General features: G+C 40.7%; 1 protein-coding gene across 10 annotated transcripts in view; it reads left to right on the top strand.

The window, feature by feature from the left end:
• Window positions 1–26,800, top strand: part of GSAP (gamma-secretase activating protein) — an 84,980-nt gene that overhangs the window by 35,171 nt on the left and 23,009 nt on the right. For 7 of the 10 annotated variants that reach the window (XR_013443098.1, XR_013443099.1, XM_036080865.2 and 4 more), the window contains 7 exons: window positions 4,517–4,594; window positions 6,300–6,377; window positions 10,280–10,372; window positions 10,496–10,713; window positions 13,337–13,406; window positions 13,938–14,020; window positions 17,178–17,231. Coding sequence is in view for 8 of the 10 variants with exons in the window: in XM_036080865.2 (XP_035936758.2) it covers window positions 4,517–4,594; window positions 6,300–6,377; window positions 10,280–10,372; window positions 10,496–10,713; window positions 13,337–13,406; window positions 13,938–14,020; window positions 17,178–17,231 (674 nt within the window). In the remaining 2 variants the exon portion in view is untranslated. The remainder of the gene's footprint in view (window positions 1–4,516; window positions 4,595–6,299; window positions 6,378–10,279; window positions 10,373–10,495; window positions 10,714–13,336; window positions 13,407–13,937; window positions 14,021–17,177; window positions 17,232–26,800) is intronic. The other 3 variants (XM_078060055.1, XM_078060054.1, XM_036080866.2) reach the window with 2 other exon arrangements.

Here is a 26,800-nt window from a genome sequence, read left to right as displayed (position 1 = left end):
ATGCTTGAACACTTACAAGGCAAGAGAAAAGACGACAGTACACAGCAGATAGGAAGAACTGGTCGAGCGCATTTGCTGAGCAGGTGGGAGGTAATGGGACCCAGAGCTCGCGTGGAGGGACCAGGGTAGGTTCTTCCTACTTCACTTTAAATCTGTTGACTATAAACAATCATTTTAGGCTTTCATTCTTTGAAGCTTTTATTCCTTTTCATTTTATTCCCATAGGAGTTTCTCATGAACAGTAGCAGCTAAAACTTATAAACGGGCGATCTATGACATCAAATGTTAGGTTTATCTGCACGAGAGGTAGAAGAGTCTGTTCTTTCCTTTCTAAGCAATGTCTAGGAAAGTCGAAAATGAGCCTTTTGCTGTTCACAGTCAGCTCTGAACTCGAAATAAGCGGGTTCCAAATGGGATGCGTCCCTATTTAGGATGCAGCAAGCCAGAGAAGCAACCTTTTGGTTTTTAACCAATAAACTGTCAGCTCATGTATTTCCCAAATTGCTTTTTAAAAATGATTTTTCACGAACTTTGTGGTTAAACAAACGAAAACCTGAAGTGGGAATGGAGAAGGGAGCAAATAGTCTAATCCCTGTATGGCTCCCTCTACACCAGAGAGCTTCATTTCCCACGGGCGTGGAGACCAGAGAACATGGTTCATGAAAAAGGTGCTGACAGACTCAGGGTCTTAAACAAACGCAATGTTGCATCAGTGATGATGCTATTACAATATTTGATGTTCATTTGTCCCATATTGGTTGTTGGGAGCTACTTTGTCCTTTCAGCGTTACTTGTTATTCTTGAAAGCATCTTTGTCCTGAATTTTCCTGCCCTAAGAAATGAAATCCCTGGGGTGCCTGGGTGGCTCAGTCCATTAAGCGTCTGCCTTTGGCTCAGGTCATGATCTCAAGGTCCTGGGATCGAGTCCCGAATTGGGCTCCTTGCTCGGTGGGGAGTCTGCTCTTCTCCCTCTGCCTGCCACTCCCCCTGCTTGTGCGTGCGCGCTCTCTCTAATAAATAGATAAAATCTTAAAAAAAAAAGAAAGAAAGAAAGAAAGAAAGGAAAGAAAGAAAGAAAGAAAGAAAGAAAGAAAGAAAGAAAGAAAGAAAGAAAGAAATAAAGAAAGAAAATGAAATCCCCTACCTTCCAAGGCATGAGAGGTTAAAATCTGGATGAGGGGGTTGCTCATGAGAGGCGATGGTGGGCAAAACCTTCCGTATTAAGATTGAGTTTGTGTAGATTTTTAAAAATGGTTCCTAGCAGGAGGGTAAATCAGAGACTTCCTAAAGCAGTGAAGGGAAGGAAATATTCTTATTCCTGTCCCATCTAATAGTCAACTGTGCAGCTGCGCTTAAGTCAGTGGCTGTCATTCTTTCTTGTGCACCATCTACTGGGAGGTGGTGAGGGGTGAAAAGTGTACATTATCTTTCCTGTTCATATAATTGCAAGAGTTGCCCTCCACAGTTCCCAGAATTAGTCCTGTGTTTTAGCATTTTATAGAGCCTTTTACAATGAGATAATTTCCCTTGGAAAACTTCGTCCATAATAGCTTTCATTGTCCAAATAGTTTCCCAAAGGCTAGCCAACTTTGAGATTTTATCTTCATCATTGATGAATATTTATTAAACATCTCTTTCTGGATACACCATTAAGAGCATGCTTTGTTTTTTCAAACTGCAACTTCCCCCAACTTGTAAATAGCAGCAAAATCATTCTGGAATAATAATAATCACAGCTAACCTTTATAGCCAGATACAACTTCTTCAGCAGAGCTTTATACATAGTATCTCATTTAATTCCTATGTAAGAACTATATGAAGTAGGTTCTATATTTTCTTTATTTACAGATGAGGAAACTGAGGTTTAGAGAATTTTATTAGTTTGCCCCAGTCACATTATATTTATTTATTTTTTCAGTTTATTTTCTTATTTAAGTAATCTCTACACCCAGCATGGGGCTCACACCCATGACCCTGAGATCAAGAGTCGCACATTCCACCAACTGAACCAGCCAGGCGCCCTGCCCCAGGCACATTTAAAAAATACTGATGCCTGGGCGCCTGGGTGGCTTGGGCAGTTGAGCATCTAACTCTTGTTTCAGCTCAGGTCATGATCTCAGGGTCGTGAGGTAGAGCCCCACGTCAGGGGCTTGGAGCATGGAGCCTGCTTGGGATTTTCTCTCCTTCTCCTTCTGCTCCTCCCACAGAGCCTTCTCTCCCTTAAAAAAAACAAAAACAAAAACAAAAACTGATGCCTGGCCTGGATCTTACCTTCAGAGATTCTGGTTAAGTTGATCTAATGGGAAGCCTGAGAATCTGTGAGTCCCAGGTGAGTTTAAAATACTCTCAAAGTATGAGAAGCAGTGCTCCATTGGGTTGTCCATTATGGTAGCCACTAGCTACATGTGGCCATTTAAGTTAATTAAAGTTAAATAAAAAAGAGTTCCTCAGTCACAGTAGCTACATTCTAAGTGCTCAATAGTCACATGTAGCTAGTGGCTACCAATTTGGACAGCGCATGTATAAAACATTTCCATTATCAAAGAAAATTCTATGGATGGGACAAGCTTTATAGAGTCTATGCACATCCCATGTCACCTTGCTATGTCTTTATCTCCCCCCGCCCCCACTTTGGGCTTGGGAAAGGGAATTAAGCCACAACCGAATTTGGAAATATTTGCTTATGAGATCTAAAGATGGCTCCTGGTGTATGTAATTAGGGACATTTATTCTACACCTCACTTTAACTTTCTTCAAAACAAAAATGATGACCTCCATTCTCTAAAGGATGATATGTGGAGGAATTTGCTAGAATGGGGGATATAATCTTCTTTATGTTGTTGACATTTCATATTCATGTCTCAGGATAGATGCCTACAAGAAGAATTTGGGTCGACAGGTATGAATATATTTAATCCTCCACAAAACTATATTTCAGAGAGGTTGTACCAGTTTCCTCCTCTATTATTTGAGAATGCTCTTCCTACTGCTCCCTTAACAGAATTGATTATCATTTTAAAAACTTTGCTAATTGGAAAGGAAAAATACAGTGCCTTTAAAAAATTTTTATTTTGTTATTACCAGAGCGGCTGAAGTTTTAACTATGTTTGCTAAATAACTCTTTCTCCTTGTGATCGTAGAACATAAAAGAACAGGATGAACCAGTAGTTTTTTGCTGGTAGTATGTTTACTTTATGAAAGTAGTCCAAGTGGTACATGGAACTTTTTTAACTGTCATAATTACTATTTTTGTTTATGCTTTAGTATAGTGTTACTTTGATTCTTAGTGAGTCTGCTGTAATTTTAAAGAGAAGTTATTATTGTGTACTCAATAACCATAACAGTAATTTTATATCTAACAGAATTGTTACTATTTTTACCTGATAAAATTTTTCTTTTTTTTTGTTATTTTCCATCTAAGATACTGCAATAAAATGTACTTCTAACAATATGGTGCGGTTTTAAATGTTAGTAAAAATGGTCACAAATGATAAACATTATAATAGAATGCTCATTAATGTCCTTAAATAGCCTTCTTAGAGAAAAATTGGCTTTTTTTTTTTTTTTTTACTACCATGATTCTTTGATAAAGGACCTAGTGTAGTATAACAGAGGAAATATTGCTATTCACTGAAGTAGAGTAATGATTGAATTCACACAGCTAGTTAATTTTAGCTCTGGGACTAGAACCCAGCTTTCTAGACCCTGGTCAAGTTCCTTTCCACCCTGGAAATCTCCTGTTTCGGGTAATCACATAAATGTTAGCACTAGAAGTATCAGTTTTGGCATAATGCCCTCCATGGTAGGTCTTTGATGAGCTTATCTAGTCTACATATCTAGCAACAGCTGCTAGAGATGATGGACATATTCCACATTGGACTGTTCCTCATATTCTAGAGGAGGTGAAGGCTGAGAGTGTTCTGGAATGATGGGGTAAGTGAAGGTGGTCAGGGCTCATCTGGAAAAACCACTTTGTGCCAGGAGTTCTCTCCTTTGCACTTGGGCCAAGGTTCTCAGTGACCCAAATATGGGTGGGTGTGGGCCAACACATACTTGCTCTTATTGCCCCAGTTTGCCTTCCAATTCCAGATAAAAAAGGAGACTGGAAACTGTCTGTAAAGAGGAGACGCATTTTGGTAAACCGGGGTCTATAACTATTGGTAATGGCCAGAAGGCAAGCTAAATAAGAGAGCAGGGCAATATGTGTATATTAGGAGAATCTCTTTTGTAAACTCCTCTAGACTCCCATGATTTCGTATGCAAGAGTGTATTTCTATCCTTTTCCTATTCTTCAGTAGCTTACCACAGTGCGTTACTTTTGTGTGTGCTGAGTAATTGTTGAATTGAAATTTCTTAGCAGCTTGTTAATAAACCATTTTTAGAATTTGGGAATAATCTATGAGGTAAGTTGAGGCAGAACATCTAAAGCAAGAGAAGTAAGGTTAAGTGGCTTAGGGAAACTTTATTTGTCTATGATTCTTTTCAGCTCTACTAAATAATACCTTCTTACTTCTAGGAACTTTGTGTGTATGTTACAGTCCGAAGTTTGACTCTTGGGAAAAAATCACGTATTCAGTGTTTTACTTTCATAAAGGTACATGTCATTTATTCTTAATTTTTTATTTTTACCTAATCACTTTTTCCAAATAGTAGCAAGTTACATAAATTTTAAAGTCCTACTACCTTGTAATAAATTTTATCAGTACATTCTATACCTGTATGCCTATGTAATACATGTTTCCTAAAAAAATTCACTAATGATGAATACAGTTAACCCTTGAACCACATGGAATTAAATAGCACAGATCCACTTACATGCAGGGTTTTTAAAAAAATACAGTATAGTACTGTGAATGTATTTTCTCTTCCTTATAATTTTTCTTAATTACATTTTTCTCTCTTTTTCTTTCTTTTAATAACATGTTTCTTTACTGTGAGAATACAGTACACAATACATACAACATATAAACTATGTGTTAATTGACTGTTTATGTTATCAGAAAGGCTTCTGGTCAGCAGTAGGCTCTTCGTAGTTAACTTTTGACTCCCCAAAAACTTACATGTGGATTTTTGACTGCTCAGGGGTTTGCACCCCTAACCTCCCTGTCGTTCAAGGGTCAACTGTATTGAGTTAGCTAATATTTTTATATTATTTTCCTGACCTATATTTTTTTCTAGGCCTATAGGTAGACCAATCCTTATAGACATATTTGTCCAAAGTGTGTTTGTTTGCTTTTTTATTATTACTAGTTGGAAAACATCAATATATTTAACTTACAAGGTTACATAGAGTTTTAGTTAAAAGCATCCATCAGCTCAGATCTCAACAGGTCCTAGACCTAAAATACCTTTATTTCGATTCCCACATCTGCAGCCCAGGAAACTGATTTGTCGGCAGTCAGCCTACAGGGACAAGTGCCCAAGCTATTCTAGTTCTGTAGTTGGCCAGTGTGCCCTTTAATAGTTTTAGTCTGAACCGTGCTAAGGCGCATTTATTTTGCTTGTTTAGTTCCTTAAAATTAGTATTTATGTAGTACATACCGTGGGTAGAATTAATTTTTTTGATTAAAAAAAAAAAACAAACCATGCCAGACCACAGCAGAGTTCATTCTGCAGGAGTGCCTATCAGCATCTTCAGTAGTTAGAAATCTACATAAAAAAGGTTTAACAGCTCAGTAATGAAGAAACTAAAAGCCACTTCAGAAGTAGACATGCTTTAATAGCATAAGTTGGATTTTTCTTTTATGGAAAGTTTTCATACATTTTTCTAATGATTAATATAATGGTTAAAACCATAAATAAAAGTTTAATGAAAGTTTTATTAAGGGTTACTAATTCTGATGAAGAGTTAGAAAAGTGGAGAGTGAAACCCAGTACATTGATTTAGCTGATAGTCTACTGCCCTTCTAAATGACTGAGAGAAGTCCCAGAAGCTCTTAATGACGACAAGAACATGAGGTAAACCATGAGGGCCAGTGAGCCACCTGGTCTCCTCCATCTCTTGGATCTTGTAGATTCCTTCAGATCCTTCTGTCCCTGCACAACCCATCTTATCAGGTCTAATATTATACAACAAGCCCAGAACAACGATTGGATCCTGATTGCACTGTAATCTACCTTCTGTGCGGGCTTTTAGAGAATGGTAGAGAACCATGAAATCTGGAAGTCAGAGACCCTTGCTAGGTCAGTCTCACAGCTCCTAAAGGTTAAGAGTATTACATAGAGTAATAGCCTTGGGTGGAATTACGGCTCTTTGTTTCTTACCATTCTTTCCTGGACTTCCTGTTCTCTCTCCACAGGGCACAGCAAGACCTTCACTGCTGCTCTTGGGAGTGTTGACTCACATGTGACTAAGGGCCTTACTTTTCTCAACCTTGGTGAGTGAGAGAGAGATGCATCTCTCTGCTCTGACCCTCCTTTCGAGTACTTGTGATACTCAGCCTTTTATATCTCATTTTCTTATCTGTGCACCCCATTTTCTCCTGCCTCTGTAGGACTTGGATTGTGATGACAACCACTGACCTTTTTGAAGCCTGAGAGGGGAAGGTTTTCTCTGGAAACCTTAGCACCCCTAACTTCTCTGTTGTTCAAGGGTCAACCGTAATAAGTTAGTTAATATTTTCATAATATATTTTTTCCTGACCTATATCTTTTTCTAGGCCTACAGACCAATCCTAATGAACATATTGGTGTACCCCATTCAGATCAGCCTTTTGGGGAGGGGATGCACCTCCCTTTTTAGAGAAGCTAGGCTGTGAGCTTTCCTATGTTTTTAGTAGTAATCCTAAAAAGCCATTTGTTAGTATAAAAATGATGACATTTTTATATGGGTGGCTCAGTCGGTTAGGCATCTGCCTTCAGCTCAGGTCATGATCTTAGGGTCCTGGGATCGAGCCCCGTGTCCTTCTTCCCTCCCCCACCATGCCCCCACTTGTTCTCTCTCTCTCTCTCTTTCAAATAAATAAATAAATAAATCTTAAAAAAAAAAAATGATGCCAGTGAATGGGATGGTCCCTAAAAGCCTATGAGAAATAATACATCATGTTGTCCCTTGATTCTAGAGAGGACAAAGTTCTTTGAGAAATTGCCCATTCCCTGTTGCTAATTGCTAAGAGCTTCCAAGTCGTATAAATGATTTAGGGATCAGCTTGAATGTGTTGATTTTCACTGAGTAAATATAGTAAGGGAACTTGAGTGTTAGGTTTGAACATATTAGTGGAGTCTATAATGAAGAAAATCAAGAAAGGGTTTATTGTACCAACCTACCAAAAGCTGCTTTTCCATATCAGTTGGGATGAGGGGCACAAACAGGTTAGCACAAGACTAAGTAACAGAACTATTACTTGCCTACTTATGGGACATGGCACAATATTCAAAAAAGAAAAACTTCAGGTTTAGAGCACATGATTCTTTAATATGTTTTCCTATTCCTGTTCCCCAGTCTGTCTACTATCACGATAAAGGTTTAGGAAGGTGTGATATGAGGGATCTGGGCGAAATGAGAATGAAAATGATAAAGTTCATAAAAAAGGTTTTTCTTTTGAACAATACTATAGATGAGGTGAGATAGCGAATGCTGAGTGGGCCAGTATGTGGTAAATGTTAACATGAGCTTTGAACCTGTGGGAAATTGCCTTAGAGAGGCCTGATTCTACGGCTTCCTGTGGTAAGAGAGATAAATATAAGGTTTCCTGGGTCTGAGACTTGATTCTTATCAGAGAATGCTACATCAACATCCCATCTCAAGAGTGATGTGGGAAACTTTCCACTAAAATAAAACTTAGCATTTTGTGAGGTCAAAGATAGCCTTCCTTTTTCCCCCCCTGAGAATGACTCTAGAAAAGGGCAGGCATGATTTAATCTATGGTCTTCAGACTGTGGAGTCGGCAGAAATCCTAGAGCTTTGTAAAATAGGCTCTTGCATAAGTTATGTTTCCTTCCTATACGCATTTTATCTTCTTGGCACAAAATTATACCCAAGATTAAAACTAGGTAATTTTTATGACAACAGTATTGCTTTTTGAGTGATGTCTTTTTTTCCTATTAATTGCATGCAATTGTCCTAAATTGTCACCCTGTTAAAAGGGACTTATATTGATTAAAATATTAAAGAAGAGAGTTTTGGAGAAGTTTTCCATAAACCCAAACACCTCTATATAAGAAAGATATGTTTGTTAATAAAAACCTACTATTTTAAAAATGAATACTGTATGCTAAGCATGTTGTTTCGGTTATCTGGATCCTGACAATCCTGCTTGGTGATGTTGTCCTCATTATACAGATAATGAACCTGAGGCTCAGGAAGGTGTGTGCCCAGGCTCCTTTTGGTGTTTCTTATCAGAGGCACTGTGTTAGTTTCTTATTGCTGCTATAACAAATTATCACAGATTTAGGGCTTAAAACAACATAAACTTTGTCTTTTGGTTCTGGAGGTCAGAATTCTGAAATGAATTTTGAGGGGCTAAAGTCAAAGTGTGGGTAGAAATGGTTCCTTCCGGATATTCTAGGAAGGAATTCATCCTTGGCCTCCTCCAGCATCTCGATGCTAGCATTTCTTGGTTTATGACCACATCACTCCCATCTCTTTCATCCTTGCATGATCTTCTCCTCTGTAGTCCACTCTCCTTCTTCCTCCCTTCTGTAAACATATTTATGGTTACACTGGGTCTACTTGAATACTCCAGGATACTTTCCACATCCCAGGATCCTTGATCCCATCTGCAAAGTGCCTTTTATCACTTCAGGTAACATATTCACAGGCTCTGGGATTAGCACATGAACATCTTTGAGGGTCATCATTTGGCCTACCATAGGCACTGTTGACGTTTTTGATGAGACAATACTTTTTGAGTGAGAGTGTCCTGCACACTGAGGGTTTTAATGACCTTCACCAAATGGCAGGAGGACTCCCCCTTCCACTCCAATGATTGCAACAACTCAAAACACCCTCATATATTTCCAAATGCCTCCTCTCCCAGGGATGTAGTTACCACCCTAGTTAACTGGTTAAATGCTAGGGCTAAGAATTAATTTAGGTCATTTGATGCCTAAACCCTTTCCACCATACCCTATTATATCATTATTTGTGTTTTTTTACTTAAGTGTTGCCGTAATAAGAATATTATTGCAGCCATTTGTGCTACTTGCTTTTTTTTTTTTTTAAGATGTTATTTATTTATTCAACAGAGAGAGAGAGACATAGAGAAAGAAGGAACACAAGCAGGGTGGGTGGGAGAGAAGCAGGCTTCCCGCTGAGCAGGGAGCCCAACACAGGGCTCGATCCCAGGACCCTGAGATCATGACCTGAGCCGAAGGCATACAATTAACTGACTGAGCCACCCAGGCACCCTGTGCGACTCGCTTTAACATCACTTAATCCCCGGTGACCAAGAGGACACTTACTTAAGTCAACTGCTTTGAGTTTTACATCCTCTTTCCTTTCCTTTCCATTCCACTGAATGCCTTCTATGCAAATGATTAGCATGTATTTCTTTGCTTCTTAGGAAAAAAGAGTCCAGCTGGCTCACTTATAATCTAAATGTGTCATCTGTATGAAATTCACTGCTATTGTGTGAAAAATTATTGGCAAGGGCTACTTCCACCTTCCCATTCTCCAGAAATTTTTACACCTTGTCTCAATCTGTGTACAAGTGTTTTTGGTACAAAATTGTCAAATGCAGTTACTGTGAAGGTGTGGATTCTTGGCAGCTCGCTATGCAAGGAAATATATTAGTACTTCGTCAAGTGTGAGATTACATAAAACAAGAGATTGTTTTGATGAGTATCAATTTAAGGGTTCTCTAAACAAAATGACGATGACGATAGTGATGATGACGACAAGTGGGCAAACATAGGAAACAAAATTTTAGAGCTCCCCGCAACTGGCAGAAATGAGGAGGGAAATTCCCATTATAGGCTATTCCCAGACTATCAGATAAAGGAATAATTCATATTGCTTGGTATTTTTTTTTTCTAATTTGCTTTCAGAGGTCATTTAAGTTCATATAAAGCCACAATTCACTTAGACTCAAAATTACAGATATCAATTAAGATAACCATGGCTAAATGTATGAAGAAAACTAGCAACAGATAGAAATAAATGAGACCTGGCTAGTAAGATGAAATGTACTGACATCAGACAGTTTAGTATCACGTTGATCAAAACTTTTGTGTTTTAAGAGGTTCAAAGACAAATAGGGATACTGTGAAGTTCTGGGCTTTCTCTTTGTCTGTGCAGCTCTTGCCACGTGCAGATAAATTATATCTTCCTCGTCTACAGATTATTATGTGGCTGTTTACTTACCTGGTCATTTCTTTCATCTACTTAACATCCAACATCCGGACCTGATCTGCCACAGTTTGTTTCTGACAGGTATTGCTGTGGTCTTTCCCTCCTGAACGTGGCCCATTTGGATTTGTCTTGGCACTGTTTGTATTTGGGTGAGGGTGAGTGGGGTTTCTTTTATTTGCTGATCTCCTTTTTTTTTTTGGCCAGGAAACAATGAAGTGGTCGATATGCTACCTCATAGTCCTTTACAGTCACTCTCAGGGTCCCTGGTACTGGATTGGTGTTCTGGAAAGCTCTCCAGGGCGGTCCTCAACCAGTCGTACTTACTACAGTTCCTATGGAACACGCAGCTCGACTATGAGAAGATGGGCGCGTTGCACTGTGTGCTCTCCTGGGGCCGAGACCCCCCGTTCCTGGAAGCCAAGGTGGTGATGTAGCTTCGGTTTAAAAACGGGCAAATAGACAACAGCAGCTGTATACATTTGTGGTTGGAAGGAGCAGGTGCCATTTTCGTTTGGTAATAATTAATCGAAGTGTATGGTCTCCATCCTGATTTGAACATACTCTCTTCTTGTGCTTCTTTTTTATGGACCCCAGCCAGACCTCAGACTGTGAGCATGTCTGTTCCTTTGACTACTCTCTTTTCCATACTGTGCATACACATTAGCTGCATCAGTAACATTCCAAGAAAGTGCTCAGTAGATAGTAGTTTCTCAAATACCTACTTTTGCTCCTGGTCTGTATTTGGTGTGTAGCATCAAAAGAACGAAAATCTGGTGGCATATATTTATTACATTTTAATGACGATAGTTTATATTTATTTATATTGCACGATTTAATTTATGAAGCACTTTCACATGTTTTGTCATTTAATTTTACAGCTGTCCTGTGAAGTTGGAGAAACCCCCCTATTAGACTTGATTGGGACCAATGGGTGGTTGGGTAATTGAAGAAAAGATATCTTAAACATTTTATTTTAGCCTAAAACCAAAAAAAAAAAAAAAAAAGGTACATTTATTCACCTATCTTTTGATGTAGATTAAGACTCTTTCTTTGTATATTAGCTGGTTGGAGTTCAAAATCATTTTTCTTTCTTTTTTTATTTTTTATTAACATATAATGTATTATTTGTTTCAGGGGTACAGGTCTATGATTCATCAGTCTTACACAATACACAGCGCTCACCACAACACATACCCTCCCCGATGTCCATCACCCAGCCACCCCATCCCTCCCACCCCCACCACTCCAGCAACCCTCAGTTTGTTTCCTGAAATTAAGAGTCTCTTATGGTTTGTCTCCCTCTCCGGTTTCATCTTGTTTCATTTTTCCCTCCCTTCCCCTATGATCCTCTGTCTTGTTTCTCAAATTCCTCATAGCAGTGAGATCATATGATAATTATCTTTCTCTGATTGGCTTATTTGGCTTAGCATGATACCCTCTAGTTCCATCCACGTTATTGCAAATGGCAAGATCTCATTTTTTTGGCTGCCTAATATTCCATTGTGTGTGTATGTGTGTGTGTGTGTGTGTGTATTATATATATATATAATTATTATATATTATATATATTATTTATTTATTATTTATTTATTATTTATTTATTATATATTATATATTATATATATTATTATTATATATTATATATATTATATATATATATATATAATACACACACACACACACACACCCCACATCTTCTTTATCCATTCATCTGTTGATGGACATCTTGGCTCTTTCCATAGTTTGGCTATTGTGGACATTGCTGCTATAAACATTGGGGTGCATGTGCCCCTTCGGATCACTACATTTGTATCTTTGGGGTAAATACCCAGTAGTGCAATTGCTGGGTCGTAGGGTAGCTCTATTTTCAACTTTTTGAGGAAACTCCATACTGTCAAAATCATTTTTCTTACATAAAACCACTAGTAATGTGCTGTCTCTGACTTCCTATTACTTTCTTCTTCTCCCTTTTTTTTCTTAATCTTACTTTCTTCTTTTTTTTAACCTAAGGAGAGCCATATTTTAAAGATCCTTTCAAAACCATCCGTATCTATTGGGCAATTTTTTCTAATCTTTTACAGTTGTCTCACACGTAGTTTTTTTTAGTGAGTGTTTTGGACATGACTTTGAGTCTTTCCGAAGCATTCAACTTTTATTGACCAAACAACACTCTTTTTGCTTCCATATTTCACTCGTCTGTGGTAATATTTTATTAAATACCTAATTGTGAAGATAAATACAACCAGCATGAATAGGCTTAGAAATAAAAACAACCACTTATTGGGACACCTGGGTGGCTCAGTTGGTTAAGCACCTGCCTTTGGCTCAGGTCATGATCCCAGGGTCCTGGGACGGAGCCCGGCATTCTCCCTCTGTCTGCCGCTCCCCCTGCTTGTGCGCTTTCTCTCTCTCTGACAAATAAATAAAATCTTAAAAAAAAAAACCTCATTTATTTATTGGTAGGAGCAGAAATGTGAGAGTGCTCTGTGGCTAGGTAAGCCTCATAGTGTCTAAGGCTGGGAACAAGAAGTTTCAGTCCTCCAGCAGGTGAGGATGGTTGTGGAGACTGAGTTGTTGTTGTTACAACATACCCTTGGGAGGACCATACAGTGATGCTCACGAAGATTAAGCGGTGTGCCAACGTTCACACTGATGTCTGAGCTGGACTCAAACCCAGGTCTGCTGCCTTCGAGCTTTGGGGTGTGATTTGGTTTGGTTTTCTCCTGTATCCACCAGCTCTTCACACTGGTACTTTGCTATAACATGACCTACTCTAGCAAAAACAAACATGGGGATGAAGAAGTCTTATTTGGATTTCAGACAAGGGCATTTATTTAAAAAAGATATGTAAAATGGACCTGATTTATAAGACTGCTTAAGCCACAGTCTTGCATTATGTGCCTTGAAGGGAAGTGAGTATATTCTTCGGCAGTTCCAAAATAGATACAGAATTTTAAAAGATTCACATACATTTTGTACTTCTTTGGTGGTGGGGGCAGGGTGCAGATGTAAATACCAACAGATTTGTCTTCTTACTTTTTAAAGATTATTCAGTGGATTTCTGAGAACATCTCTGCCTGCCATTCATTTGACCTCATTCAGGAATTTATAATTGGTAGGTGTTGCTGATGGTGCATAGTAAGTTGAATCCTTGACCCTTTTGCTGGAGGGAAAGCAGCAAATTGATAATGCCTCAACCTGTCAAAATGTTGGTTAGAAGCATTTCTTTTTTTTTTTACTCTATTTCAGTCACAGCTAATTAAATTTCGTTCTCTTGTGGTCTTGTGAGAAGCTGCGACGGTTTGGAGACTGATGAGATACATTCTCTAACCTTATTAGTGATTTTTTTTTTTTTCCCCAGTAAGATATAAAAAACTTTCTTCAGTTTCTGTGTGAAGTGGAATAATGTCATTTTGGGTTAGATAGAAGTGCCAAATAATTTTTTTTTTAAATGATTCTCACTGTAAAGAGCAGAACTTGAACGTTTCATAAAGGTAGAACCATATGGTTAGCCTTTTGAAGATAAGGATAAGGCAGTAAAAACTTTTTGGGGGTTTGCTTGTTTGGGTGAATTACAGTGTCTACTGCCTTATTCTTATTAAACCATGTCTTTCTTTTTTTTTTTTCCTTTCAAAAATCTACTCAGCTTCTTCATATTGGAGCATATACCCAGAGACAAGTAACATGGATAAACTTTTGCCGTATTCCTCAGTGCTTGCTTGGAATACAGTAAGTTAACACTTTGTATTATGTAATTAAAACTGATTCACAGTTGTGGGTCCGTTGTAGGACATCCCTGTCACAGTACCCGTGGCTGTGATTTCATTTGTTTATTTTGACTGATAAGGATCTGAGTTGGAGATTCCTGGCAGAAAAATAATCGTGAATCCTTGCAGTTAGCCAGGTAGTGATATAAAATAGGAGAATCGAAGGAGAAGGTACAGGATACGAGTCACTCTTCTTACTACTAAGCAGAATGAAACCTCTGTCATCTTCAAATGGTGTTTTTTTGTTTTTTTTTAGCAACTAGAGAGGATTAAAATATTTTTATAAACCTAAGGAATGGCCGGACCACTGCTGTTGTTGTAAGCTGTTCTATTTCCTAAGTAGATTGACCCCTTTTCCCAGCCTCATAAAGAAAGTCTGTGATAACCGTAGAGCCTCAAGATCAGTAAAAGTTAGTAATCTTAAGCAAATTCACTCCATTCAACCTTTTCTTCCTCAATTTTTCAATTGGGAGGTGCTGAGCTAAAATTTTGTTTATTTTCTCTAGAACATGGTGCAGTAAACTGAGATTTGTTGGATCAGAAAGTGAAAACCCCGAAAAAGGTTTCAGGCTGCCCCGAAAAAGGTTTCTTCTTTCATACTTAGATGTTAGAACTACATGCTTAGTCTTGAGGCAGAGGTTTATATCAAGAAGGCATTTAGAAAAACAAATTGCATTTAGGTAACACAGACATCGGAAAATAAGTACTGGGATAAATTGTGACACTTGCCCATTTTGTATTTAGACTATTTAAATAGAGGCAGGTATGTCTGATTAATTTCTAAATGTTCGGTATGCACAGCGGTAGTGTTTTCCTAAAGACCCTTCTGTCTTTTACCGTTAAGGGTTTTTAAACGTTCTTGCCTCACTGTAGAATAACAAGGGAAAGATGAGCTCATTTCGTCTCCAAGCACTGTTTGCTTTGAGAACTCTTGTGAATATACATGCAGCGTCTATGGTGATGTGGCAGGAAGTTTGCAGGTTAAACCACGGGGAGTCAGGAAATGCACCTCTCTGTTTCCTTCCCTCACCACCCAGCCCTGTCATCCTCCAGTTCAGTGTCTGGGAGGAGGGGCCCGGGAACCCCTCTAGTTTCCAGAGTTGTGTTTAAAGATGGAGCATGTGTTAACTGGATGGCATGTGAGAGGCTCATCTGGAGAGGCAATTCCTCACTTTTGCATTTCTCATGACTGTGGGGCGGAGGAGCGATTGTAGACCTCCAGAGTGATGTCAGGAAGTCCTATGAGAGTTAATATAAAAAACCCACAGTTCTAACCACCATCTACTGAGCTTATTTTAGGGTTTACCACGTTGCTCTAAACTTCAGGGTGTAGGAGTAGGTTACCTTAAAGGTCTCTTCTAATCCTGAAATTCTGAGTCCCTGCTTCTCTTTAGCAATGATGTAAATCATTTGCCTTTTCTTTTCCTAATCTACAAATGCTCTTATTCCTACACCTTAATAAACACTTGCCAGAATAAAAAATATTAATATCATAAAAAATATTAATATCATACTTCTGTATGGAGACAGATTATTTCTATAAATAACTGAATTGGATTTTTTTTAAGATACTAGAACATATAGTGTTCTTTCATATAAATAATCCTGAATTATGCTTTGCAAACAATTAGCCTTGTTATTCCTATTTTAAGACCTAAAGCTGTAATGAGATTTTAATGCTTTTTTGAAGTGTCTTCTCTTACCGAGTAGTGATAAGTGAAACACAAAATATATTCTTAACACAGACTTTTTGTGCTCACAGTGGACAACTCGGTTGTTTGAATATTCTGGAAACTTATTTCTACATTGCTGTGGTGCCCCTTTCACAGGAATGTTGTATATCAGTAAAAATCTAGTACATTTAAGTTCTAAACAAATACAAGATTTTTTTTTTTTTAAAGATTTTATTTATTTATTTGACAGAGAGAGAGACACAGTGAGAGAGGGAACACAAGCAGGGGGAGTGGGAGAGGGAGAAGCAGGCTTCCCGTGGAGCAGGGAGCCTGATGCGGGGCTTGATCCCAGGACCCTGGGACCATGACCTGAGCTGAAGGCAGATGCTTAACCACTGAGCCACCCAGGCGCCCCCAAATACAAGATTTTATTTCTACAGAACACTTTCTAAATTATTTTCTCATGTATCATCTACCTTTTTTTTAGAAAATAAAAGATGAATTCACTAGCTGAGAGGCTAATCTACACGGTTAATATAGAAACACACTTCCAAAATAACTGAATGAAGGGCCATTTTGGAAGTTTATATTTTTATTGCAATTTTTGTTTTAATACTCACAATGTTATAATTCGGATTTCCTGACATGGATTGTACATCTTTCATATTTGCCATGGTGATACTGCTACATCAGCTCTTTATGGGGATCTTTTATTTCTGAAATTATGGTAGAGGATGAGGTGAAGAAAAATTTTGACTAAAGTAAAAAAAGAACCCCATTAATTTTGGTTCCTTCTAGGGAGGCAGGGGTCAACTATAATATAATACATTTAAGCAAAAGAGAAGAAGAGGGAGGAAGGAACAATAAACAAAGAAGGAACGTGTCCCCCTTATTATTACATTTGATAGTGCACATGTAATTTGCCTTATTTGTTCTTAAAATGAAATGTGTAAATAATACACTATTTGCTCTGTATTCCTAATAGTCTTCTCCTTTCCTTCAGAGACTGTCGTCTTTTTTTTTTTTTTTTTTAAGATTTTATTTATTTATTTGACAGAGACACAGAGAGAGAGGGAACACAAGCAGGGGGAGTGGGAGAGGGAGAAGCAGGCTTCCCGCGGAGCAGGGAGCCCGATGCGGGGCTCGATCCCAGGACTCTGAGATCATGACCTGAGCCGAAGGCAGACGCTTAGCAACTGAGCCACTCAGGCCGCCCCAAGACTGTCCTCTATTGTAATCATGACTTTAAAGAATATTTCCCTTCCCAAGGCAAGAGATGGGTTATGTTCACTGTTATTTATAAACCTTAAGGTTTATTTAAAGTAGAGGTTAGCAAACTGGGAGCTGCCCTCAGCTTCTGTCTGTGCAGAAAACACTTCCTGAAGGCTCAAGCTTGTGGTGGTTGATACGTTAAGCAGTTGTGTGTGTGTTTTTCCCCCACCCTAGGAAATTCCTGGAATAACCCTTGTGACGGAAGAGATCCCATTGCCTTTCATGAAGGTAAGTCCTTCCAGGGAGAAACAAAAGCACACTGTGCATGGCTTCCTTGCTGGCCTCCATACTCAGCTGGAGTTCCAACTCTGCTGCCCCAAGTATGATGGTGGTTCCCAAAGGGCTTGTAGAGAAAGGGGGAGATTGGAGGTAAGGGGTAGGGTAGGGTTAGTTCTCTAGAAAATCCTTCCTAAGGGGTTGAGTCATCACTGAGGATGATATTATGGCAATTCTCAGGAATACTCTTTGGAGAGGGACGTTTTCTCAAGATGGAGAATTATGGGGCTCAACCTAAACCACATAGAACTCGTCTTTTCCACTGCGCCTCAAACCAGTCCACACTGGAAGAGTTCTTATAGATTGTCCTTAGAGGACCTAGTAGCTGCTTCTTACTTCATTTGTGCCCCCTCCACACGCACACGCGCACGCACGCACAAATACACACACACAGTCTTAACCCCATTAAGTAACCTGGGCTTGGATTATCTAATTTCCTTCTGGTTCTAAGAACAGCTTTTCTGTTTCTCAAAAGTGACCTCTGTTGGCTCCGTATGTGGTCTCTGTGAAGCTTCTTTCTGCACACCTCCTTCCTGCCGCTAAGCGGTAGCTATTGGTGTCTTGCTGTAATCTGGTGGTTTCAGAAGAGTTTCTGAGCACAATAGGGAGAATGGGGGTGGGTGGGTGAGTAGAAAAGAATGTGTATGTAGTTAAGAACTGGAGAGTATTTTAGCAGTTTCCTTGAAGCTCCTTTGTTGTTTTTGGTGTCGCCTCCTGTTAATTATAGCTTGGTGTATAGTGGGAATCTCCACTTTTGTCAGCAGGCAGCTCGCTGTGCTGCCGCTCTCTTATTTACATCTGACGCTTTTGGATCCACGGAGGGCAGGCCAGGCCTGGGGGGCAGCCGGGGGAAAGCCGAAAGCCGTGAGGTCTGAGGTCACGGTGATGCCCTGGGAGTGGGAGAGGGCCTACTGGGGCAGCTTTCAGTCCTAAGAAGGGTCCTTCAAGGAGACCGACAGCTGGTGGTTCTGGGCCACAGCCTGAGACCACTGTGAAGCCCTCCAAGGGGAGGAAGAGGAGGGGAAAAGAAAGGTTTGATTAATAGCTGAAAACATTCTTATTAAGAGCCTCCATCCTTTCATTGTATTGTTTCTGCTTTTATCACTAGTCCTACCAAACCCATAATGTGTTTAATGGACACACAAGAAACCAGTGAAGAGAATTTTATTTAATTTATTTACTTTAAAGATTTTATTTATTTATTTGCCAGAGAGAGAGAGAGCACAAGCAGGGGGAGCAGCAGGCAGATGGAGAGGGAGAAGCAGACTCCCGGCTGAGCAGGGGGAGCCCAATGCGGGGCTCGATCCCCCGGGACTCCAGGATCATGACCTGAGCCGAAGGCAGTCGCTTAACCAACTGAGCCACCCAGGAGCCCCAGTGAAGAGAATTTTAAAGAGAAAGTGGTGTTACCCATAATTTCACAGTTCTTAACATATCAACTGTCAATACCCACCCCCCATTTCCTCCTGGCCTTTGTCATAGTAGTAACAGCCATCCAGAGATATATAATAAAGATTGCCAGTTATATCAGACAGTTTTCATGATGCTATGTGAACTTCGTAATTATGACCTCTAATGGCTCTAGAGGATTCTGCTGGGTTGTTGTGTCCTAATGAATCATTTTTCTGTTTTGAGACATTTCGTTTGTCTCCAGCCCCCATTTAAAAAAAATTGCTATTAAAAATAATATTGCAGTGAATATTTTTATCTAGACAGTTTTTCCTTTGATTTATTCCTCCAAGGTTAAATGTCTAGGAGTATTGCTGGGCAAAAGGCTATGACAGTTTTGAAAGCTTTTGATTCTTATTGCTAAGTTGGTATTCAAAAAAAAAGTTGTGATTAAGTTACAAGGAATTTATGAGTTTAACAGTTTTGCTACAACCTTGTCGCCATTGTGTATTTTCATTTTAAAAATTAAGTATAAAAGAGTGATGTGAAGGTTCTCTTAATTTTTTACCCATTAGCTTATTCTAAGAATATGATTTGACTTTGCTCAGGAACAAAGTGGCTTATTTTTGCACTCTTTTTCTTTTCTTTTTTCTATTTGTGTGTGTGTAAAATGATGCGTTTTTATATTATTCATATTTTTTTCTCCCCTGATATTCACTCTGCCATCTCCTCACTTTTTTCTCCTCTCCTCTAATTATCTTTAGCATTTGGCCCTGCAGACAGATGTTTCCCATTAACCATTCCCAGACATGCTCGGGAGCTCCCTCACTTCTCCACGTGTGTCTACATGCTGGTAGGAAGTGTTAAACAGCACACGTTCCAACTGTAGATCTCTTCACCACCTTGTCCACGCAGATGCAGACGCGATCTGTCAGGGAAGGCAAAGGTGTGCTGCTGGGATGGGCCTTGGGCTCTGGAGGAGATGAGGAGATGGTACTAGATTTGGTTTGACCAGCTCCCCAGCCCCCACCCCAGTCACTCAGCGTAGGAGACACAGGATACCTGGCTCTGATCTTTCTCATTTGTTTCCCCATTGCTGTTTGCACAATACCCCTCACTAGAAGTCACTGCCTTTGACCTACTTCTTCTACCCCAAGTCCCAGCTTAATTATATTGCGATGGACCTGCTTGCAGGGGCACATCCCACCCTCGGCTCCTCCCTCCCCAGCCCCAGTTATAAGACTGTTCTCGCCATGCTTATTCAGCTACGGGAGTTGGCTCTGAGTACCTATGACCTGAATCACGAGTTACCTTTCGAAATGAATGCATGCTTGCTGCCAGACTTTCCACGAGGCTCAAGGGACCCTATTTACTCTCACCACACTTGCCTCCATTCTCCTTGGTAGATGACTGCCCTGATAAGGAGTCCGGAGAGGGAAGGGCAAAGTGAAGCTAGATAAGCACTTTCTTCCTGCTCTCTCTGCAAAGAATTCTCCTGTGGAGTACTTTACAAATGTTTAATATAGGAATATGTAATTTAACGTGGCATAAGCCAGTTAAATTAGCAGTTTATCACCTGAAAGACAAATGGCTTCCTTACTTTATAAAATGGTTTCCAAAAGAATTTTAAACAATTAAACAAGTAGTATATTGAAACAAGGTCCTTGCCTTAAAAGCAGTGTTATCAAGAGTGACCTTCCTGGGGCGCCTGGGTGGCTCAGTTGGTCAAGCGTCTGCCTTCGGCTCAGGTCATGATCTCAGCCCTGGGATTGAGTCCTGCATCAGGCTCCTTGCTCCGCAGGGAGTCTGCTTCTCCTTCTCCCTCTGCCCCTTCCCCCTGTGTGTGTTTTTTTTCTCTCTCTGTCAAATAAATAAATAAAATCTTAAAAAAAAAAGAGTGACCTTCCCACGAAGGATTTTAACCCTTCATAAAACATGGTTTTCTTTAGGGAAGTGGCAATTTTCATGAAACGTTTAAAATTACCCTTGATTTTATAGTGAGAAGAGAAACTTAAAACCGTCTGACCACAGGAAGCCCGTAAAGATTAGAAAATATATAGAAACAATAACTTACTGGAATATAAAGATAAAAGGTGAATGAGCATGCCACAAATGGAGAAATGGGAGTATTTTTCCCATTTCTTAATCAAGACTTAATCACAACTTTTTTTTTTTAAGCCAGACATCTTCAGTTTCATTTTATAAAGTAAGGAAACCTTTTCGTCATTTGTTTAGATTAACTCTCTGACCCAGAGACTGGGAAGGCCAGAAAGACTTAAATGCCCTTCCCACTTATGTCACTCAGAACTCCTTGTGTTACTTCAAGTGTCTATCAGGGGGTCTCGGTGCCCCTGCACAATTGGGAAAACAATAGTTGGCACCTGGGCTCTTCCCCATTCATTTAATTATGCTTCTTCACTTACATAGTGTTTTAAGAATACTCTTTTAATTGGGCAGAGCATGAGTATAATTAATTGCTTAGGGAAATACAAAAGACTTTTTCCCCTGACCCTCCTAATACAGAGGACCACCATCATTTAAATAAAAGTTTTGTTAGGGGGGCGCCTGGGTGGCTCAGTCATTAAGTGTCTGCCTTCGGCTCAGGTCATGATCCCAGGGTCCTGGGATTGAGCCCCGCATCGGGCTCCCTGCTCCACGGGAAGCCTGCTTCTCCCTCTCCCACTCCCCCTGCTTGTGTTTCCTCTCTCGCTGTGTCTCTGTCTGTCAAATAAATAAATAAAATCTTTAAAAAATAAAATAAAAAAATAAAAGTTTTGTTAGGGATCCAAAGTATCAATAAAACTACCATGTAATAGCTTACAATTTTTAAAAATGAGGATTGTTGCTTTGATAACAATGTAGTACCAGAAATGTCCATGGGTTATGTGGGAAATATTAATTGATTTTGCAAAGTTCAGTTTGTACATATGTGATGCTATAACTAGAAATATACATTTGGTCTTCACCCATGACTCCTGGCACGGAGTCCCTAAAATCCTGGTAATTTCCTAACTGATAAGAGCTACAGGGACGTCTTTTGTTATATTTAGTGTTTGTTCCCAGTTCCTGAAATAGCACAAAGGTGAAAAGAATGTCTTTTGTTATTCATAGCAAGCCCCTTTCCGCTACACCTGAGTTATGTTAAGGAGGTAATTTTTTGGAAAGCACCTAAGACTGGGGGCTGGTTGCTTAAAGAATCAAAAGTGTGATTAGAAGGTTGGAACTTTATTTTTTAAAGATTTTATTTATTTATTTGACAGAGACACAGAGAGGGAACACAAGCAGGGGGAGTGGGAGAGGGAGAAGCAGGCTTCCCGCCGAGCAGGGAGCCCGATGTGGGGCTCGATCCCAGGACTCTGAGATCATGACCCGAGCCGAAGGCAGACGCTTAATGACTGAGCCACCCAGGCGCCCCAGAAGGTGCCCCCTCCCCTCCTCTCACCTCGGGAGGTAAGAGAGGGTGGCCGGGAGATTGAGTTCAGTCACCAGTGGCCAGTGATTTAATCAATCCTGCCTAGGTAATGGAGCCTCCACAAAGAACTCTTAGTGAAGGAGTTTGGAGAGCTTCTGGGACAGATGAACACGTGAAGGTGTGGGAGGGTGGTTTGCCTCAAGAGCGCATGGAAACTCTGATCCCTTTCCCCCATGCCTGGTCCTAGCCATCTCTTCAATCTGGCTGTTCCTCAGTTGTATCCTTTTACCAATGTATAATAAATAAACTGTTTTCTTGAGTTCTGTGAGCTACTCCAGTGAACTGTCAAACCCAAGGAGGGCGTCTTGGGAACCCCCAAATTAGGCAGCTTGTGGGATCCAATGCTGTCTCCAGGTCGGTAGTGTCAGAAGTGAGTTAAACTGTAGGACACCCAGGTGGTGGTGGAGGATTGGGGGATGTGTGTGGGGGGGAGGGGAGCTCCCACATTTGGTGGCCAGATGTGAAGTCTTCTGTGAGTAGATTATTGTAGAAGAAAAAGAAGAACATATTTTCCGGGACAGTGAGTTATGGCAAGTTCAGTTAATACTGTCAAACATTATTTTCTGATGGTACAAGGAAATATTACTTTTTTTTTTAAAGATTTTATTTATTTACTTGACAGAGAGAGACACAGCGAGAGCAGGAACACAAGCAGGGGGAGTGGGAGAGGGAGAAGCAGGCTTCCTGCGGAGCAGGGAGCCCGATGCGGGGCTTGATCCCAGGACCCTGGGACCATGACCTGAGCCGAAGACAGACGCTTAACGACTGAGCCACCCAGGCGCCCCAAGAAATATTACTTCTTAGAAACAGAGCACCAAGCTGGTATATTCATTCCTGTCATATCTGCAGAGATGGGGGTACCTTCAGTTTATACCTCAGATGATGAAATTGAGGAACAGACGCAGCCACTAGGCTGTGCTGCTCTTCTTCATAGGTTTGGTTGGAGATGCACTGTTTAATGCTTAAGGTTGAAAGGAGAGAAATATCTTCGCCTTGGCTTTCTCAGGGCATTTGTTGGTTATGAGATGGAACAGTTTAGAGCCATATTTAGTGATTACATTAAAAATACAGCCCATTAAAAATGGCTAAGAGAGGGGCACCTGGGTGGCTCAGTCGGTTAAGCGTCTGCCTTCAGCTCAGGTCATGATCCCAGGGTCCTGGGATCGAGCCCCCCATCTGGCTCCCTGCTCAGTGGGGAGTCTGCTTCTCCCTCTCCCTCTGGCCCTCCCCACTGCTTGTGCTCTCTCTGTCAAATAAATAAATAAAATCTTAAAAAAAAAAAAAAAGGCTAAGAGAACTACCCAGCTGGGCAAAGAAGAGAGATTGTATTTTTCTAGATGTGGTGAAGAAAGAGGACATTAATTTATCAGTAGGAGAACTGGCACTTGCCACATGCGGTCCCCTTTGCAGGAAGCCTCAGGAGTTCCAGTCACTGGTCTGTATGGATCTGATGGTCTGCTCAGAGCATTTGGGCTTAGTATGGTGCTTTGCTAGTTCCATGGACACACAGGTGTTTCTATGTTATTCTGTCTGTGCTGGAGGTAGGAGGGCACTGTGTTTCTCTGGGCTGCAAATAGAAGTTGACACTGAGATGAAATCCACTGAACAAGCCAAATTGGATTGATGCTTTAGTTCTGCTAGTTGAGCCCTGGTGTTGGGAGTAAAGGTTTTCTCTGACTTGGCCTCTTCTCTTCTAAGAAGATGAGGGTTAATCAGCAGATGTAGGACCAAAGCCAGAGGGCTTTTTAGAAATGAAAGGCAGATGTTTTTTTCCTGGCCGTAATTTGCAGATGAACCAGTACCACAGGGCTTTTTTTTTTTTTAATCTCCTAAAATCAACTAGCAATCCATAGATGGGGAACAATCCCTTAATGTAACCCTCTGGTCCTTTTGTTCAATTAATAATTTTGATGGGTTTCCTTCGGTAATTATTTCATGTCCTCCTAAGAGACAAAATGAGATTCTTTTTTTTTTTTTTAAGTAATCTCCACACCCAACATGGGACTCGAACTCACTACCCCAAGATCAAGAGTCATGTGCTCTGACTGAGCCGGCCAGGCGCCCTGATTTTTCAAGAAGAGACTTGGGATAATTTCCCTTCTTTCAAAATCAAACTTTAAAACTCCTTGTGCAGGAAAACACTTCTGGGGGCTTCCTTGAGAATCTGATGGCTTCTCACACCAGCATCTCCCAGAAGTAGCTACATTCATGAGTATTTTCTTATAAAATATTTTTGTGTATTTTAAGGCTTTCTGCACTCTTCTGAAGTAGCCTGCAATGTGCTTCTTGGGCTCTTGTGGCTTTTACTTTGTGTCGATGGCATTGTCCCTGATATGAACACTGTGTTCAGTTCACAATGAGTTCCGTAAGTACCAACTCACAGATACAGTTTTTTCTGTGCTCCCAGGTGGACTGTTCGGATGTGATTGCGCAGCTTCCACTCCTTCCCCCCATTCTATGTTCAAGCATCTAAAATTTTATCTTGGAGCTGCTTTAAGTCTCTGGGTTAATGAGCAGGTTGTTGTTATCTTGACATCCGAGGTCCATCCTAGATTGGTTCTAACCTCCTCTTTAACCCTGTCTCCTATTAATTAACAACACAATCACACGTTTTCAGACAGCTGGTTCTTCATCAGCCTGTAAGCCTGTAAGCACGAAGGTGAGGAAGACACGTGAGGGTGGGTGGGAGACGGAGATTACCTGGGCAGGCTCAAGCAGTGTTCTCTGCCCTGGCTGAGCCCGAGGGTTGCCCGGGGAGCTTCTGAAACTCAGGAAGCTCAGGTCACACCCCACCGCAGTTCAATATCTGGGGGATGCCAGCCAGGTGCATGCTAGAGGCAGATGTCTTCACCACAGAGAATGAAGTGCTGTTGTTGCTTTTTCTAATGCTCTGCCTCTGATCTAAACCCAGAATCCACATTCTCGTCTCTCAGTCTTTGCTCACTCCCTAAGTGCCCCCCCATCTGGAACATCCTCTCCTTGTCTTTCACTTACTCAAATCCATTTTCCAACTCTGGGTCTTATCTATTACCCAGGCTTCCAAATAGACCTCCTAATTTACAGTGATCTCCGAGATTTTTTTTTTTAACATTATTTATTTATTTATTTGACAGAGAGATAGAGAGAGAGCACAAGTAGGCAGAGCGGCAGGCAGAGGGAGAGGGAGAAGCAGACTCCCCGCGGAGCAGGAAGCCTGACGTGGGGCTCGATCCCAGGACCCTGGGATTACGACCTGAGCCGAAGGCAGACGCTTAACCGACTGAGCCACCCAGGCGCCCCCCGAGATTTTTCATAACTTAAAAAATCCTATCACTTATTGATAGGGTGCATGGGTGGCTCAGTCGGTTAAGCGTCTGCCTTTGGCTCAGGTCATGATCCCAGGGTCCTGGGATCGAGTCCCTAATTGGGCTCCTTGCTCAGCAGGGAGTCTGCTTCCCCCTCTCCCTCTACCTGTCGCTCCCCCTGCCTGTGTGCTCTCTGTGTCAAATAAATAAAAGCTTAAAAAAAAAATCCTATCACTTACCTCATAGATACCATGTAGTGACATATGCCACTAATTGTTTTCGTCTACATTGTAACATCCAGCCCCGTGACCTTCTTGAAAGACCTACAGGTGTATAGTAACATATTTCCTGGACTCTTGGTGAACAGTGTTTCTAATTTAAATATAAGTGGGTTTTGTTTATTTTTTAAACTCCGATCCTTTTCCTTCTAACTCGGGTTTTGAACTATTGTAGGTCATGGATTCCTTTGAACATGTGGTGCAAGCTGTAGACCTTGTCCCTAGGAGCGTGCTCCCACAACTCACTCCATTCTGCATACAGTCAGTGGGTTCCTAAGCCCCTTGGTAGCCCATCCATGGACTTGTTTTAGCTGTTTATTCTCAGCTGAGAAAAGGGATTTTTTTTTAATGGGGGCGGAAGGGGAAAGAAGGTCGCTTGGGAGAGATCTTTTCTTAGGAGCTACAGTGTGTGCGTGGGGTCTTCTGACAGGACAGTGACATTCAGCCCGAGGGGAAGAGGCCCTTTGACGGGTAGGAGGGCACCCGTGTTCCTCATGACCACATGACCACATGTGTGGTGACACAGTGTGGTTGGTCCCTGTGGGACCACGGGGTGGGGCTGCTGCGGCAAAGCAGGCAGAGTTAATATCTTGACCAACCACTAGATGTCACCACAACACCACTTAGTTGTGGGGCTTTGTAGCTCGTGGGCCTGAACCCAGCAGCAGCAGATCAAGAAAGCTGCAGTGACTTCCTGTTAGGCACTTACTACGGCCAAATGTTGGCAGAATTTGCTTTCATTATTAGTTTTTTCAATCGAAGGAAGACCAGAGGGTGGATAAAGATACATTAATTATAAATAAGTTGAAAGGGGAAGAAAAGGTAAGTGAGGTGGGTCAATCAGGAAAAGTGATGTGACACCAGGGTTCCAGTTTCCCCTAGAAATGACCTTTTCTTGGAAATAGTTTTTCTTGTCTCTGTGAGAAGGGATGTTGGCTGGATGGGCCTTTCAGGCTTCTAAAACAGCACGTTAATATTATTATGTAATTTACCAATGTTCCAAAATTCATTTTGAACCAATAGTGACTGTCCTTTCAATAAGAATTCAGATAATGTGCTATTATTTAACATAAGGGCATTTTTCTTGATTGAGGCATA

The sequence above is a fragment of the Halichoerus grypus genome, chromosome 12, assembly GCF_964656455.1.
Source record: "Halichoerus grypus chromosome 12, mHalGry1.hap1.1, whole genome shotgun sequence".
In the NCBI taxonomy this organism is placed as follows: Eukaryota; Metazoa; Chordata; class Mammalia; order Carnivora; family Phocidae; genus Halichoerus; species Halichoerus grypus.
This window is presented reverse-complemented; position numbering and strand designations above follow the sequence as displayed.